At 41.1% G+C, this 17,351-nt stretch overlaps 2 protein-coding genes and 1 long non-coding RNA gene across 3 annotated transcripts in view; 2 read left to right on the plus strand and 1 right to left on the minus strand.

Moving 5' to 3' along the window:
• Nucleotides 1-7,687, plus strand: part of LOC147260219 (transmembrane protein 132D) — a 249,500-nt gene extending 241,813 nt beyond the window's left edge. Inside the window, 4 exon segments of the mRNA XM_086206686.1 lie at nucleotides 1,964-2,092; nucleotides 2,228-2,527; nucleotides 2,696-2,970; nucleotides 3,054-7,687. Of these exon segments, the coding sequence (XP_086062812.1) occupies nucleotides 1,964-2,092; nucleotides 2,228-2,527; nucleotides 2,696-2,970; nucleotides 3,054-3,681 (1,332 nt within the window). The 3' untranslated portion in view covers nucleotides 3,682-7,687.
• Nucleotides 7,688-10,669: 2,982 nt separating this feature from the next.
• On the plus strand, nucleotides 10,670-13,949 carry LOC147260220 (homeodomain-interacting protein kinase 2-like). The gene is made up of 2 exons (XM_086205216.1): nucleotides 10,670-10,844; nucleotides 12,181-13,949. Exons 1-2 carry the CDS (start codon nucleotides 10,814-10,816, stop codon nucleotides 13,947-13,949), a joined length of 1,800 nt encoding a protein of 599 aa, XP_086061342.1. The 5' UTR covers nucleotides 10,670-10,813.
• A 1,111-nt stretch (nucleotides 13,950-15,060) lies between these two features.
• Nucleotides 15,061-17,057, minus strand: LOC147260221 (uncharacterized). The gene is made up of 2 exons (XR_015116274.1): nucleotides 16,848-17,057; nucleotides 15,061-15,490 (listed from the first exon to the last, which is right to left on the minus strand). It is a non-coding gene; the product is annotated as an uncharacterized LOC147260221 (long non-coding RNA).
• Between the last annotated feature and the right edge of the window lie 294 nt (nucleotides 17,058-17,351).

The raw sequence follows: 17,351 nt of genomic DNA on the forward strand, positions 1-17,351 counted from the left end.
TAGCAACAACTACTTAAGTTCTGTACTTGCATTTACGAGACAAAATTTAAAACACTCACCGGAAACACCTCATTGAGGTTCTTTTTTCAGTCCATTTCCTGACAACATTCTTATTATTGACTACTTTGTGGAAGTATATGGGTCATATTGTTCCGGTCCTTGAATGTTTGGAGTTTTATATTTCTTTGCCAGTCTTAGTAGCTGTCAGTTCTTTGCTTCTTGGCTACATTTTTTTTTTTTACCCTTTTTTTCCTCCCTCAGTGAATGACTCAGTCAAATAATCTATAGTTAGAAAAGAATCCACTCTCCTGCAGATGCATGCATACTGTCTTGCTAGTTATGAGTTATTCTTGATGCTCCAATCACATCGTTGAAGGTTATTTTCTCTTGCTACGTATACACACTCTCCCATCCACCATATCCTTCCTGTCTTTTTTTATCAAACAATAATTGGACAAGAAGTGGTTTGCAATGAAAATAAAGTCCTCTCCAGCTTTTTATTCGAACGTTTTATGTATTCGTTTACCATAACCTGCGGAAGAATGATGAGATGATGTAGAGGGAATAAAAACTAAAAAAGGGAAATTAACTCAAGGGAAAGAGAGTGTTGTTTCTCACGATGGAGCTTAATTACAGTGCTTTTGTAGGGAGATTTTTCTGGTGTGTTTTACCTTCGCTATCTTCTCTGCGTTCTGATTAAAGAAAGCAAGGGAATCAAGGGAAATTAGTGAGGCAAGATCGCATAAAGCCTTACAGCAAAAGTACATCTGTGTTGAACTTGTATTTATTTTTGGAATAGCTTCAGCACGAACCAAACCTTCCTGAATGCCTTTGTCCGATGAGCCACGTAGTTATGTTTGTTGTGTTTTTCAACAAGGGTTACAACATGTTATATTTATTTCAATTGTGTTGGAGAGGCACAGAGTTAAGTAATTCACAAAACACACCCCAGTGTCAAGGTACCAAGGCCAACAACATTCAACATCTTTACCTTTTGCACTCTCAGGAGAAAAAAAAAAAGGGCTTTAGAGGCTTATTTAAATGCCTCTGTCTGGGCAGCACACTCAAACCTTGAAACATTGTTGTACTGATTTGTGTTGGCCACTTGGGGGCAGAAAAATGAGCTGCGAACACATCTAATAAAAAGCTAGAACTGTGTTTTCACATATTCATCCTATAAAAAGCAATAGCATTTTAAATGTTACTTGTGTCTCCTGCGCATTTAAGTCCAATTTTCCTGATACTTTACGGTTGTTTTGTCTGGTATTTGGCGCTAACTACATAGCTTATGACATCAGATTCCCGCTGCATCTGGATGCTAATGAGAGTGTTGCGACTGAACCAAAATACTAATGTTATGGGATATTCATTTTGGAACAATTGTTGGTATCAAAATATCAGTGCAGATTTAGAAAATAAAGCAACAGCAAATCAAATCAGGCAACTGACAGTGCAACAGACCTTCTCTCCTGTGCGGGTAACTGCAGGTAAACCTGACATCTGGTCATCGATGATGCAAAGATCCATCAATAGTTTTAACAAGCAAGGTCATATAATCACTCTAACCTGGAAAGAAAAATATATTTCACACTCGAACAAGTTCCCATCGGTAACAGTGGAAGATGCAGATCATAGATGTAGGAGGTCATGCTTTTACCTGTGAGTATTAAAAATAACATTAAGGGCAAAGTTAACATGTCATTATCATCTTAATATAACTAAAAGCAAACACTGGAGTTAGAAAACTATGTCTGAACAAGGGAAGTTTACGAGAGCAGGACCCAGCCTTTGCCATGTATCCTCCCGTAGATGAGCACTATTACACACTCCAGCGTGATCCTTGGTCGCTTTATTGGGAATTCTGAGAGACGGCAAAATAGCATTACAACACCTATGGATTGAAATAATAATCTTCTGTACATGAGAGTCAGAAATAATAAGTCATTCTCATACTGTCTCCCAGGAAGCGGCAATCAGCGCCTGGATTCAGTACAGTGATGGATCAGTCACACCACTTGATATATATGATTCCAAGGATTTCCTCCTCTCAGCTGTCTCACTGGATGAAAGCGTTGTTTCCATAACCAATCAGGTATGAGCCTTTTGCAGCTTTCTTTTATCATTAATCTGATCAATCCTTTCAAATAATATTGCAAATCTTACCGAATGTGGCTGACTCCCTCCCTGCTGTGTTCGCTGGCATGCTGTATGTAATTGTTTTAATCAGGAACAGCACTGGCCGATCGTAGTTGCAGAGGGCGATGGCCAGGGAACACTTGTTCGTGTAGAGATGGTCATCTCTGAGACCTGCCAGAAGTCAAAAAGGAAGAGTGTCCTGGCATCAGGAGTTGGCAATGTGATAGTGAAGTTTGGCGCCAAGAGCGATGAGAGAGGAGTGATGGGACGAAGTGGTCAGGAGGAAAGCGGAACGATGAGCAACAGCACAAATGAGCAACAAACGAAGGAGGGAGGAGAGTGGAAATCCAACAGCGCGTCAGTGGATCGTGAGGAAGGAGCTATGAGGAAGGTGAGAAAAGACTTCGCTGTATAAAGGACAGGAAATTTCAGATCACTTCATCTCTACCTGTGTTGTTGTGAAACTCAGTGACTCAAGTTACGTTGAGTAAAAGCTGAGTAAAAGTTTCAAGCAACAAACAAAGTGGACCCGTGTTTATGTCTCACTGTCCTTCATCAGGTCAGCTCAACGACCAAGAGCACAGTAACCCATCGTGCTTCAGGTGGTAAATCTGCCAGTGGGGGCAACAGCAGTAGCCGAGGTAGTGGTCCAGGCCAAGCAGGGGACTACAACAACTACCCAGTACAAGTGGAGGTACCTGGTACTGGAGATAGTGAGCTCACCCAGACCACCAGGGGACTGTCGGACCTGGAGATCGGGATGTATGCACTTCTGGGGGTATTCTGTCTTGCAATACTGGTCTTCCTCATCAACTGTGTCAGCTTTGCTTTCAGGTGAAGTATTTACTGAATTAAGGGATATATTGTTTTATGATTATTTCAGCAATAATGCTTCCAATGTTCCTTTGTATCTGCAGATACCGTCACAAGCAGGTCCCAGTGCTTGAGGCAGGAGGCAACATGAACCATGCCCACGACTGGGTGTGGCTGGGCAACGAAGCCGACCTCTTAGCCGATCACTCTGACCAGTGTCAGGCTGGGCTGCCAGATGAGTGCACCACAATCATTGACCGGAACGAGGGAGGATACGAGGAGAACAAATACCTGCTGAACGGGGCTGGGAACGCCTTGGTGATGGGTGTGGGCACAGGCAGGGGCCCTCTCAGTGGAAGTGGTGGCCCAGGTGGACACAGAGGCATCCCTCATGGACAAACCTTGCCCAGATCCATTCCAGAACCACATCAGTGCCTTTCAGCAATCACAACTGCTGGCAAAGACACCACTGGTCCAGCAGAGCATCTGAATAATTCCCCCCGAGCCACAGCCGCAGCTGCAGTCGCAGCTGCCAAACGCAAACGCGTCAAGTTCACCTCTTTTGCCACCGTTTTGCCCAATGATAATTCGGGTGGGGGTGGCCCATACACCAACTCCTCAGTCCTGGTGACCAATGGGAGTGAGGATGACATCAAGTGGGTTTGCCATGATATGGACCTGGGTCAATCTGAAATCAGAAACTACATGGAGAGGCTACAAGACAATCTGTGACTGAAGGGGAAAAAAAACTGAGAGGTGGAGGGGCAGGGGATGAGTGCAGGAGGGGGAGGACGAACAATGAGTACAATTCACCTGTAATGCCTTTGCAATGGATGAAGGGAGGGAGGAACGGAGAGAAAACAAATGGAAGGATGACAGGTCTAAGTGATCGACAATGAAAAGTGAAAAGGGAACACAAACAATGGAGAAGAGCTGAGGGGATTAAAGAAACGTTTGGTAGATGCGTACATGTTGTCTCCTCGAGCCGAAGGAAAACGTTCTATCATCATCAGTTCAAGATGAAACAATGGTAGCAATCAACACATTTTCAGTTTGTTTTATATTATTAATATGAAAATATTAGCATAAGAAGCAACAATAAAGCCCACTATCACTAAAGAATATTTATTTTCAGACTAGTAACCATGTGCTATACATTTAATTCATATTGGACAAATATATGTCACTATTCATTATATGGATGGGAAGAATATATCCCCTTCAGAGTTTTTGTTTCTTTTGTTTATTTTTCCTCATGTCTAGATCGGTTATTGATAGGTCCGGTTTGAATATACAAACCTGCCGAGTCTCTAAAAGGGTTGGATTTTTTTTTTTTTTTTCCAGAGGAAAAGGTGCATTTTTTTTTATTCTTATTTTTCTATTTCAATTTATCAGGCCCATTTCATTTTGCCGTCACCCATGAGAAAACACAACATGTAATATATATAATTGCTCTTTCTTCAAACAACAGAATTTGTCAAGCGTTGGAAAATAACATACAAAAGACTGTTACTCCCTTGGATCCAGGACAGAGGCATTTAAACTTGCACAATTCCAAACAGGAAAAGGACATTAGCCATATTTGAGCTTACTTCCTGTTTAATGAAACCTTCCAGCCAATGACGGCTTACTCTCCGTATTCAGAAACCAGTCCTGTCATCCCCTGGCCCCTCTCCTTGTCTGTGATTTGGACGTCGTAGAAACTTTGTGAACTGAAGTACTACACAGTGAAAATACTGTGTGTGCTGTCTGTAAACTACAGGGGACTGACTGAGGTGTCTCAAATCAAACGGAGGCTGCTCGGCCCTTGAAAAGGCCGACTGAACACTTAATAATGAGGATTATTTAAACAGAAAATGTAGGCAACAAGTCCGAACCCAAATTCCTCCAGTGTGAAGCTAGAAAGACATGCTGAATGACACTGCGAACAAATGAAAATGGAGCGCCACTGTTCACGAGTTGTTACGTTTGTTTTTGCTGAAGGTAATTCCATTTTATTTCCTCTTGTTTGTCTTTTTTGATAAATAGAATGATTTAAATATGTTTTTCTTGTGCTATTTGCTAATTTTTGGAATATATTAATTGTAGCTTTTTATTTCAGAGATTTTATTAAGGATTCAAGGGTATATTACTTTTTTCTCTAAGAGATCTATTTATTTAAATTAACAACCGAGAGGGTGAGGGATGGGAGGAAGGAAGGAGAGAAAGACAAAAGACAAGCTGGCAACCGATAGCACATAAAAGAATGAGCGAAAGAGAGGGAGACCTAGCGGGCAGAGGTTGCCTCACCTTCGATAAGCTCAGGTGACGAGTCTTGAAGAAACGACAATAAAGAACAGATAACTGTAAGATTGTTCAGACTGCAATATTTATTTATAAATGTGTTACTGTTTCAGAGTACACTGTATGTTGTAAATAAATAAAACATGCTTCAAAGTGCTTGTGAATAAGATTGCAGGTCACTAGCCAACAACATGGTGATATTTTGTACATTTTACAGTGCAGATATGGTACACGATACTATCTACCACCAACAATGTGAAAGTGATTTTACTGGTTCTTTTTTTTTTTTTTTTTTAAACAACGTCTTTGTTTTAAGTATTTACTGATTTGTCTTTGTACAGGGTAGGAATCTGTTTACCTCCATAGTGAGATGATCGAAATGGCGAGGCGAGGCGATTCGTTGTGCGTCAAATTTGCTCAAAGAGGTTCAGTCCACGAAAAACATTAAAGATAAGATAAAACCAAACACAATAATGAGATGTTTACACATGGGCTGGTCAAAGCGAAACAGAATCGGGTTTAGTACGGGGTCTGTGGATGTTTGATCGTTAAACCACCAAACAAATAAAAATCAATTTCTCGTCAGACACCAAAAAAAGGTGTTTTTTTTTTTCATTTTCTTTCTTCTGAATCGAAAATTAAAAAAAAAAAGTCTTACAATAAACCTTTTTTTTTATCCTTTTCTTTTTTCCCCCAGTCGTTAATATAGAAATTACAGTCACGTGACCCAGAAGTTGACCAAGTAAACACCAAATAAAAGCCAGGTTGTTTGATGGGTTACATTATTTGATGAATAAAACATTTTGCAAAATTGATTATATTTCTTACAAACGCTTTGCACAAAAATGGGAGCAACAAAATAGACTCATTACAAACGAAGTACGCCAACAGGTGACATGATTAGGTAAGGTCATGAGTGTGGAGAAAAAGATGATCCTCTGGTGATTATGGGGTGTGTAAAACACACAGCTGGGCCTCAGTCATCGACATCACCGTCTCTATTACAGTTGTAATGTAACAAACAAACAAAGATGTCGGATGTGCAGCGTTGTCGCGCTGCACCGATTTCTATTTCGCGTTAAAGAAGCTCACCCTTCCTACCGGCAGAGTGTGTATGAAATGATTTTCATTCCATTCAGTCGGAAAAAAGAAATCTCATCCAAAACAAAGAAAAGTGCGCTTCTCCTGTTAATGCATTTGATGGTTTGATTTGAAAAACAAACGATCCAAAGGTACACAGACCCTACGGATGCTCAAAAGCCTCCTATTTTTCAAAACATGAAAAGACACTTAACGAAATAGCACATTGAAATTCCATCAAACAGCAAAGTGTTGAAGGCATGGATAGACACACGGGAGACTTGAGCTTACTCCAAATGAGGTAACTGCAGAAGCTGCACAGCCTCCACCAAAGCAATAGATACGATGACGTCCGTAATGTATGTGCTGGGCTCTTCGGTGTAGCTCGTCTACTCTAATGTAGCTGCAGGGCTGCTATGATGAGAAAGATCGGTTATCTATCAAATTTGATATTTAGCCTCAGTGCAGCCATGCTCACATATACTAAGTCTTTCTCCTAACATGCCCAAACTGTGAGTTACACCATATTTTATGCCTCTGACAGCCATTCTACATATCGTGTGTGAAGCTACACAGATTTGTCTAGATTTGTTTCTGCTTCATTTACAACTCGGAGACTATATGAGGTGCACAACAAGAGCACATCAGGTAATAATCTTTATCTCCACATTCCTGGAATGGCTTGGGAAATGATTGTTTTCATTTTCTGCTGTAGAAATATGTTCATATTTAATAAATTTGCAGACACAATTTTTGCCAGCATTAAGCAAAGTGTTGTTTCTGGGAAAGTGTACAATGTTTCAGTTCATACAGTCTGCCATAAAGTTTCCAATATTCAACATAATGCTGCTCAGGCAACATTGCAGTTTCTTTCATTGTACAAATTAAAATTAGTTGCATATAAAGAGTAGAAAAAAACAGATGAATCTGGATGCCTTTGATTGTCAGGATTAAAGACTTAGTTGCGTATTCTATACATTGTGTGTGTTATTATTCTTTTATTTTTCTGCGTTGTGTCTTCACAGGGTTTGAGCATTAGACAAAACAGGCAGTCCTTGTTTTCTTGCTAAATTATGAGCCACTGGGGGAATCTCAGTAGACGTCCAGGGGCCCTTAATTGTTTTTATTCATCACCAAAAAAAAAAAAAAAAAACCCTTTTGGATGAAGTCACCGTTACTGTGCTGAAAACAAATCTTATCACCAAAGGACAATTCATATCGCTCACGAGCGCTAAATATTACGAGCAGTTGAACGTGCTACAGATAGAAGAGGCTGTAGAGGAAACAAACCCAAAATTTCAAGTTTTCATTTCTTTCTTTTGTTTTCTCTTTGCTATTGTCATTGATTACACGTGGTTCATGGAAGCCAATAAAGACCCGTAACCAGAAACTAGTCGATGTCTGTTCATGTTTATTAATAAACTTCAAGGTCTTAAGATACAATGAGAGTAGGCAAAGTCCTCTAAAAGCCGAACAGCATTCTTTTAAAGGAGCAGGAGGTCTGAGTCCACTCTAAACACAAGTAGTTCCGATGAGGATTTCCCCGTAGAGCTGTTGCGACTGGGATAAGACGATGAAGCTGATGTACATCTTTGACACTACTACCCTCAAACAGTTAACATCTATCAAGTAATGACAGACCGCCACACACGCACACACTCACACACACACACGCACGAAGCCTTTCGCTGTATAACAACGTGCATCTATGAAACCATAAAGATGGAAATGAGAGCAGCCATTTGATGTGTAGTTAAAATGCAATCCTGACTAATGCCTCACTGCTCATTAAGTGTATGTAAAACTGAACGAGTCGAGGAGGACTCTCAACCTCCACAGGAAAGCCATGGATGAAGATAAGGCAGGAAGGGGCGGATAACCTGCCACACTGAATGTATGTAAGATGACATCACCGTAAGGGTTGAGGCGTTGGCAGCTTCACCACAAGACTTGTTTGAGTTTTTTGAGACCACTGCCATTAATGCACGTCCTGCATTACTAGAAAAGAGAAGACATGAAGGAAACCAAATGGCTGCCGACTTAACTGCCACTGAATCTTCTGGCAGGTAAAACACAAGAGTTTTTAACGTTCGGGAATCTCTCAGATGGACGGAGGTGAGGCTGGTTGAGGACGTGTACAGGTCAGTCTGTCTTCAGCAGGTCAAGCTGTCATTTTACAATGAAATGAAAAAACAGTGACTTGTTCTAAAAAAAAAAAACAAAGGGAGTAGAAAGTTCCATGCAGGGTTAGCAGGAGGAGAGGCCGCTGCTGCAGCAAGAGCTCCTCGGATACAAGGACTGGGAGAACTGCAATTGGTGGAGTGGTTGGGGCATGGTGTCGCAGGTCCAGCAGCTAAATTGCATCTCTCATTTTTAAAATGCCACTTAAGATGAGCCCGGAACAGATCAGGACTAATAGTGGCTGGACATGAGGAAGACCACACGACTGTGCGTTCACGACACCTGATGAACCCAACAGCGACAACACCTGTATGAAATAGAACCATTTGTACCGATGGCTCAGGATTCTACAGTCAGGGCGTATGACATTTATCATAGCTTGAACTTAAGTTTTCAATAATGTCATAGCAGGGCTACAGTTGAGCTGTCAGGATCAACAAATAGACTGAGGATCTGAAAAAGAGCTCAATTCATGATAGATTGCAAAACCGCAGGATTTTTTTTATTTATTTATATTTCTTCATATTTTTTTTTAGCCAGTTTAAGAACATTTGTGATATTTTCCACTGATATTCACTGAGCCTCTCCTCAGACTGTTTTGGAGCCCTCAGGGTGGGCCAACTTCCACTTAGTAACCCTGGACTGGGGCAACCATCTACTTTTGAGCCATCAGAGCAGTTATTCTCTAATTCATTACCTGCTTCATCCATATGCATGCTTGTATTTCAATCCATTAATTAAGTTACTACTTTTTAGCTCTCTGGACTATACACAGACATGAATTAAATTATGTATTTGTCATGATCTGATCTAACAGCCTCCAATTATACTGTGGTATACCACCGGCAAAACTATGTATAGAAAAGGTGTGTTATTTTTAATAAGCGGGATCAGTGGAGAGGGTATGTTTTTCCCTTGGTAGGGGCATTAATTGTGTCTCAGGGGCAGAGATGAGAGGCATCATAGTAGGGTTTCTATTGGAGTGCAGGACAGGGCTCAAAAGCCCTTTTAAAAATGGTTTGAAAGCTTATTAATGTCACTTGGGACGGGTGTGGGATGATGATTTTTAGTTTTTCGTTCCAAAATGTGAATACCTTTGGCAAGGTGAACTCAGAAAACAATATGTGACCAAGATGGAACAAAATATTTTAGAATAACCTGGTAAACAATTTCCCTGAAGATAAAATTGGCACGTGATGGATGGAGGTTACTGCTGTTTAAACATGAGGAGGTCTACATCTGGTGGTGAACTGTACCAACAGTGTTTCAGTAACTTTCATAACCCTACAATTCAAAACATTGACCAAACCATATTTTCTTAACAAGTGATTTGTGTCCAAACCTAACCAGAGCTCAGCTGTTCTTACAATTCATCAGACATTGTTTTTCCAGAAACGTATTTCATTTCAATAAGTTGTTGTCACTGAATAGTGCCAAAATTAAGTTTTCAAAATAGCAAAACAATATTACTCCCCAGCCAGAGTTGTACGTTGTTGAACTAGGGATTATGTGTGTTCACCATGAGAGAATTATAATTGACTTTCTATTGGCATTGTTTCCATGGTGCTTGTGTAAGCCGCGCACATCTGCATGTCTGATTATTTGTCTGCTTACTCAGGCAAACACACACCTGTCTGCAAGTTCTTTCAGATCTGTGGGGGCTTGTCTGCGATCGCTGGTGCCAGGTTGTCTAACAAGTGCTGGACCAGTGATCCAAGAACCTTGGACCAGAGTGGCAGCATGTTTCCAAACACAGCGGTACTACGAGTGTGGGACTGCCAGGTGAGGAAACCTGCAAAGGAGAGATCCATCCAAGCTGTCGATATATCTACATCTATCTATCTATATCTATCTATCTATTTATATATATATATATATATATATATATATGTGTGTGTGTGTGTGTGTGTGTGTGTGTGTATTCAATTTAAAATTTGAGGGGTCAGCAAAGTCAACCTGATTTGAAAATATACAAATAATCAAACTCCATTACCCAGAATTCCTCACTCGCCACAATGATTCCTTCATGTCCTTTGATGCACTATGACTCACCACCTCTCCATGTTTGTGATTGGCCATTTAATGCTGTTGCCCAGGTAACGCCCCTCCCCTTCCTGTCTTCCTGAATAAGTGAGCATATTCACTGTTTTGAATCAATCTGCCTGAGGACTTGGATGTGTTGAGGCAGAATCTTTTTTGGCTCACGCGTTCAAGACTTTACTGGCAGATTCATAACACTTTGAGGAAATTGTCAAGAATCAGACTTGAGAATTCATTTCTGACCTTGATTTAGGTTTACTGGGAAGATTTAACTTTAGGAATGGCTTCACCCAACAGCTCCAACACTTCAGGTAAGAGTGAAAGATGCTGAATGGATGACAACATGCCTCAACTCTGAAATACTTCATTGAAATAAACTTCCACAGTCGCCTTGGATCACTTTTGTACAAGTTTTATAAACTGCACAATTCTTGAAAATGGTCTTCAGAATTAATGTCTTATGTTTGATATGTATAGGCTTTAGTTGGTTATTTCATATTTTCTGTGTTATTTCTGATTTATAATCCCTTTTCTGATGTAACTTAAATAAAATAATCATGTACTCTTAAGAGCACTCTTAAGAACTCAGACCTCCATTAAGGTCCTTATAATATTTCCAGTGAATGTTCAGACAAGACTGACTACGTTTGTGATATTTTCATGAAATTTTCATTGATGGTGACTCATTTCTCAAATTAAGACACAATGAAACAATGTGTTTTATCAATGACAAGGGTCCAAAGTTGAAATTACATGGACAGAAACATCAATAAAGTTTTTAATTAAACATCATAGCATTCTTTAGCTCGGTGGTTAGCTTCAATGGCAGGTTGCCATGGTGATGACAATTGTTTGTTTGAAACGTGAATTCAGTTGAGAGAATCGGGTTTCTTACTCACAGATCGTAACCGCAAGTTACCTCCTTTTTTATATCCTGAGAGAGGAAACCTCCGAACACTCTAATTTTAATCATTTGAATTTCTGTAAAGTTTTAAGCTAAACAAGCTAAGCTAAACACCATAGCAGTCTGATCAGTAAGTAGGTTAGCTTCAATTGCAGGTTACCATGGTGATAACAACGGTTGATGTTTGAAACGTGAATCCAGATGAGAACACCAGCTTTATTTCTCATACATCATCACTGCTATCACCATCTTTTTTACATCCTGAGAAAGACAGAATTGCTGAACACTGTAATTATTTTGTAAATATTTGTTTGTGTTGTCCTAAAAAAATCCTTGTCTCACCAACAATGGAGTCTGCAAAAGCAAAATGTCTGTTGTTTAGAACATTAACATGTGGTAGAAGGCAACTACTTAAACCGTGTCCATGAGAACTGATATTTGTTGCTGTGACCAGTTAAACTGACATAATTTTAGTGTCTAATACTGACGGTTAAATGTCTCACACTGGTAACAAGGGAAAAATGTTTGTCATGAGTTCTTCCTTGGGACATACTTGACCCCTCAACCAAGTGAATTGTATAATCTTGTTAAAATCCAAGGAGCAGACTGGATACCTTTTTAATGAATGAAAAAAAAATGTATTAAGCACATTTGTCATCTCCATGTGATTTTATGTTGACATACAAACTTTAATTTCAAGAGTGTGTTCATGTATCAACTGACCCAACATCTCTCCACACCAGAGATCCAGGTAGGACAAACTCTCCAGAGCAACTCAGCTTCCTACCTCATCCTGGAGTTCATCGGCGAGGGCTGCTTCGGGAAAGTGGCCAGGTGCCTGAATTTGATGAACATGCAGACTGTGGCAGTGAAAATGTTAAAGAAAAATAACAAGTTCCTGAAAGACATGGAGAAGGAAATGAGGATGCTGGGGATGATTCAGGACTTGGACCCCGCCCGTGCCAACGTCATCCACTTCTATGAGAAGTTCATTTATATGGGACATACATGTTTTGCATTTGAGATGCTCGACAAGAATTTCTTTGACCTCCTTGAGCAGCAAGGTTGGACCCCCCTGTCTCTAAACCAAATTCGTCCTGTTGCACACCAGCTGCTTGTAGCTCTGGATGCCCTGAAGGGTCTGGGTGTCCTGCACACTGATATAAAACCGGACAATATCATGGTGGTTGATCGGCACGACCACCCCCTCAGGGTCAAACTTATTGACTTTGGGGAGGCCATCCCAGCCTCAGAAGTTAAGGTGGGACTATACGTTCAGCCAGTTGGCTCCAGGGCACCAGAAGTTACCCTCGGTCTTCCATTCAGCGAGGCCATTGATGTCTGGGGGGTTGGCTGCTTCCTGGCCTTCCTGTTCCTGGCAGACAATCTATTTCCTGTCGACTGCAGCTACCAATCAATGAAGTGCCTGACAGAGTTGCTGGGCCAGCCCGAGGATCACTTACTTAATGATGGAGTGTATACCCATCACTTCTTCAATGAGGTGGACACTCCCAGTGGAACAAAGTGGAAGCTGAAGACCCCCAGCGAGTATGCTGAAGCCCACGGTGTGGTGCCCAAGGAGAGGGTGGCTTTCTTTGACCTTCCCAGCTCATTAGATGGCCTGGTCTACATTCACCCCAAAGGAGAGGCAGCAGAGTTCCAGGACAGGTTGGTCTTTGTGGACCTGCTAAAGGGGCTTCTATGTATTGATGGGGATGCAAGACTCTCTCCCCATGAAGCTCTGCAGCACCCGTTTTTTAAATTGAGCCACCTGACCAAATCCACTGATATCAGCTCCTATTTAACCACGGCTCAGCAAATGATGGACATCTGCATAGGACAGGACAAGACAGAAGATAATGTCAACACCATGGCAACCTGCAGGTCTTCGCTGGATTCTGGTGTCAGTATCACCAAACAACCTTCCATTGCAGACAACCATGTGAATGGAGACAAATCCCCCTATTCAGAAAGTGAAAACCTCTGGTTTTCAGATGACGACAGTACCTACTGGGCTTCAGCTGAAGACAACAACTCCTGGGATTCTTTTGAAATTAATGTCTCCTGGTCTTCAACTGGGGAAATTAATGTCTGCTTTAAAGATGAAGATGAAGGCACCTCATCTTCAGATGGAATCCATGAAGACAAAGGCACCTCATTTAATGGAATAGATGAAGACAGTGATTACTGGGCTTCAGCTGAGGACAACGACTCCTGGTCTTCAGATGGAGACAACTCCTGGTCTTCAGTTGAAGACAACAATGACAGATTCAAAGATGAAGACGAAGGCCCCTCATCCTCAGACAATCAACAGAAAGATACAGGCACCTCGTCCTCAGATGGAAGACATGAAGACAACGACCCCCAGTTGCAAGAGGAGGACAATGGCGCCTTATCTTCAGATGGAAGGCACCGCTCCGGTCGCATTTCAGTGGTCAGGAGGATTTACAGAAGGTTTCGTGAAATTACTGCTGTGTTTTGCTGTTGCTTAAGACCTGCAGTAAAGGACTAACCTCCAATTCATTAAAAACAGAACATGAACATTTATCCTCAATGATCAAATATAAACAAAGTCCAGGCCAAAAATCAGACGAGGGGAAATCCACAGGGTGCTTAGAGCAGGGAAGGCGGGTGCTGCAGTGCCAGAGAGATCCTGAACACAGGATCAATAGATGCATGGTTGCTGCCTCATCATGGAGGAGGACTACCAGGATGCCAAGACGATCTGGGAAGAGCGTTCCACCCTGCTGACAGGTAAGTGAGCATCTATCTGCTGAAGTACATTTTAATGAGAATGATGTGTTTTTTTTAATCAACACACCAGACAAATAGTTCATGCCAAGCTTTATGTTTTTTGGTTCATTACTATAATTTGAGTTGCGCTTCCACCAGAACTGGATGTCGAGATGTTCTGCCTGCTGTGTCTGGTGACCAAGAAGCTTTAGACGTCCAGCATCATGTGAATGGAAGTGAATCATGTTCCTGCAATTCCTGAACAGTGAGTTCCTGAACAGATGAGAGTGAGTTCATGTTTAAGTGTAATTTTGTTTTATTTATTCAAAATAATGCCGACCCCTGCTGTTGTCTCCAGAACTCAGGCTCAACTTCATCATTTGCTTCCACTCTTTCCCTCAGAGGAGCAGCCTGTACCAAGATGGCGACCACTTCTGTTGACAAGAAGTCATTCCCAATGTGGACCAATCAGATGCCATGGAATTTATATCAGAAACACATGGAATAAGTCCAGCTCCATTACAGCAACAAACACACACACATACACACACACTGAAGAGGTTCTGTAGAGTCATGTAACTAAACACTGAACTTGCATCTTTGCAGGTAAACTCACATTCATGGATCCTACAACCTGGACCTCCCACCCCAGCAGCAAACTCACAGTCATAGAGGTAATATCATGCTACCACATGGAGAATGAATAGTCAATAAAATGTCTGTTGAACTGGGGCCACATCCTGATATCCTTCCTTCTCATCAGATTGTGAACGATTCATCAAGTGAGAGCAACGGGGATTGAGCTGGCAGATGAGCAGCAGTGAAGACAACCTTCATCCGTTTCTTCAAGCAAGTTCAACATCATTCAGCAAGAAAAGGTTTGAAGTAACTTGAAAATCATGAAATGAAAATCTGAATTTATTGTTACCTACAAAAATCAGCATCAGTAATACAGATATGACAGCTAATTGTGTTTTGAATGTTTCTTGTAGGACCTTTGGGATACCGATTGAGAGGATGATGGATAAGACTGGGACCCTACATGGCCTGAGGCACGTGGCCACGGCCTTTTTTTCCTCCCCTATGTGCTGTTACCTTGCCGCGGTGGGGGGGCTTGTGGTTCTCCATGACTCTGAAGACCGTCCCGGCAGGGATCCCACCATGCCGGGCAGGTTTCAGAAGAGAGGCCAGACTAAAAGCAGCACCTGCCCCTCTAGATTGGGGTTTTGGTACAGGCCTTGTCCATCTCTTCATCCTCCTCCTCCTCCTCCTCCTCCAAATGTAGGTACATTATTCCATTTTCACTTTGGGTGTTGGTTTCTGTAAAAAAAACAAAAAAAAAACCCCACCATCATTCATGCAGCTGTTGGTGATGATATACTTAATTGTAGGTTTTGTATTTTTCTTTTTAAAGTTTACATATGAATGAAATCCTGTGGGGACTCAACTTTAAACTTTAAAAACACGCCAGACAAGCTTTGAAAAAAAAAAAATCATATTCATTTGTATGTTTATTTTTGATGTTTCAAGTCTTTTTCTCTGAACTACAACATAAGGAAAAGACAGAATCAAAAACAAAACAAAAAACTCTGTTTTAATTTTGCTCTCTACATGTCAAAAATGTTTAATTCACAAGATGAATTCCTCTAAAATGATTTTACAGTTTTTGTCAATGTTATTTTTCTGTCTTGTGACCAGTGTGAGACATTGACCACAATTTTGGTTCAGGCCATATTCTGAATTAGGTGTTTACATTCATTGCAGCTGTGGGAAAATGTATCAGTTACATGTTGATTGGCATGTTCCAAATAAAGTTTCCACTCCTCTTCCAGTTTGTTGCGAGGCAACTTTGCTATATTTATTGTTGACGTAATTGTTATTAAACTTGTTCACATAAAAAATCAAGGCTTCATAGTGAAAATAACCAACAAAATGTCTCATGTGTAGTAAGGAAAAGTAAAATAATTACATAAACTCTACTTCACGGATCAATTGATCTCTTGGTTGTCATGAAAACATATCCACTTAACAACGCCAGCTATGCAATTCCCACCTCTACCAAAGGTTTGAAAATATTTGCTTGAGAACTGCACATATGCAGACAAGAGATAATGGTCTGTTAATTTTCTACTTAATGTGGTAATCAGTAATACTAAAGAAAGTACTGTCTTGTTTTTGATCAAGTCTGGTGAGCGAGAGACATTCACTCTTTAGTAAGAGAGTGAGCAGCACAGCTGGTGATACTTTCCTCTTGTTTATCAGTTGAAGATTAAAAACAACAGACAGCAACCTGCAATGCATGTTTTTTTGCAGCCATAATAATTTTAAACGCACCTCCAAGAAGAGTGGTGGCTGGTAACTGCCTGGAAATTGGCAGGCAGCCGGCTGGCTTTCAGCTGGGAGTGGAAATTTTAAGTGGCTACATCTGTAGAGAAGCTAGGAGAACTGAATGGTACAGTCAAGACTCCAGTGACCCAACAGATTAACACTGTAACGCCTTGTTACATTTGTTGGCCACTGGCAGTGCTTCTGCTAATATTCAAGTAACACTGGGCCTGTGTGTGCTGAATTTACTAGTGTAAGTACTGACACAAATACACACACACACACACACACACACGGAATCAACCCACTTCTTCCTTCACCCTGACATCCCATGCAAACCATGGCCACTCACCTCACTAGAGACCTCCACTGAAGAACAGCACACCCAGGCTAAAATATCCAGTAAGCTAGTCCTAAACCATTTTTCACTGCTGCACCATATATAGGGAGTTTCCGAAAATACAGAGGGCAGATATGGACATGGCATCAGAAACGAGCAAGAGCAGCGTCGGCAAACAAGTCGATTTAAAACAGGAGCGTCAAACTGATCCAGTAAAGGGCCGTGTGGCTGCAGGTTTTCATTCCAACTGAGCAAAAGCAACACCTGATTCTACTTAAATCAACTAAGCTGTGCCCACACAGCTCATTTGTTGGATCTGGGGTTGCTTTTGCTCAGTTGGAATGAAAACCTTTACTGGATCAGTTTGACGCCCCTGATTTAAAGGGACTGAGAGAGATACGCTGAGAACAAGATCATCAAAGGAATCCTGTATAACCAAACCTGAGACGCTAAAGAGAAACGCTGATTAACATGGAAGAAATAACCGTCAGGCTGCTGCAGCTGAAAAAAGTTCCT

The sequence above is a fragment of the Aulostomus chinensis genome, chromosome 6, assembly GCF_037954235.1.
Source record: "Aulostomus chinensis isolate RoL2024-O1b breed Wild chromosome 6, RoL_Achi_v1.0, whole genome shotgun sequence".
In the NCBI taxonomy this organism is placed as follows: Eukaryota; Metazoa; Chordata; class Actinopteri; order Syngnathiformes; family Aulostomidae; genus Aulostomus; species Aulostomus chinensis.

Coding starts and splice junctions, on each gene's coding strand:
- LOC147260220 (XM_086205216.1), top strand. CDS start 10,814: ATGGCTTCACCCAACAGCTCCAACACTTCAG. Junction 10,845..12,180: donor CAACAGCTCCAACACTTCAG/GTAAGAGTGAAA, acceptor TCTCCACACCAG/AGATCCAGGTAGGACAAACT.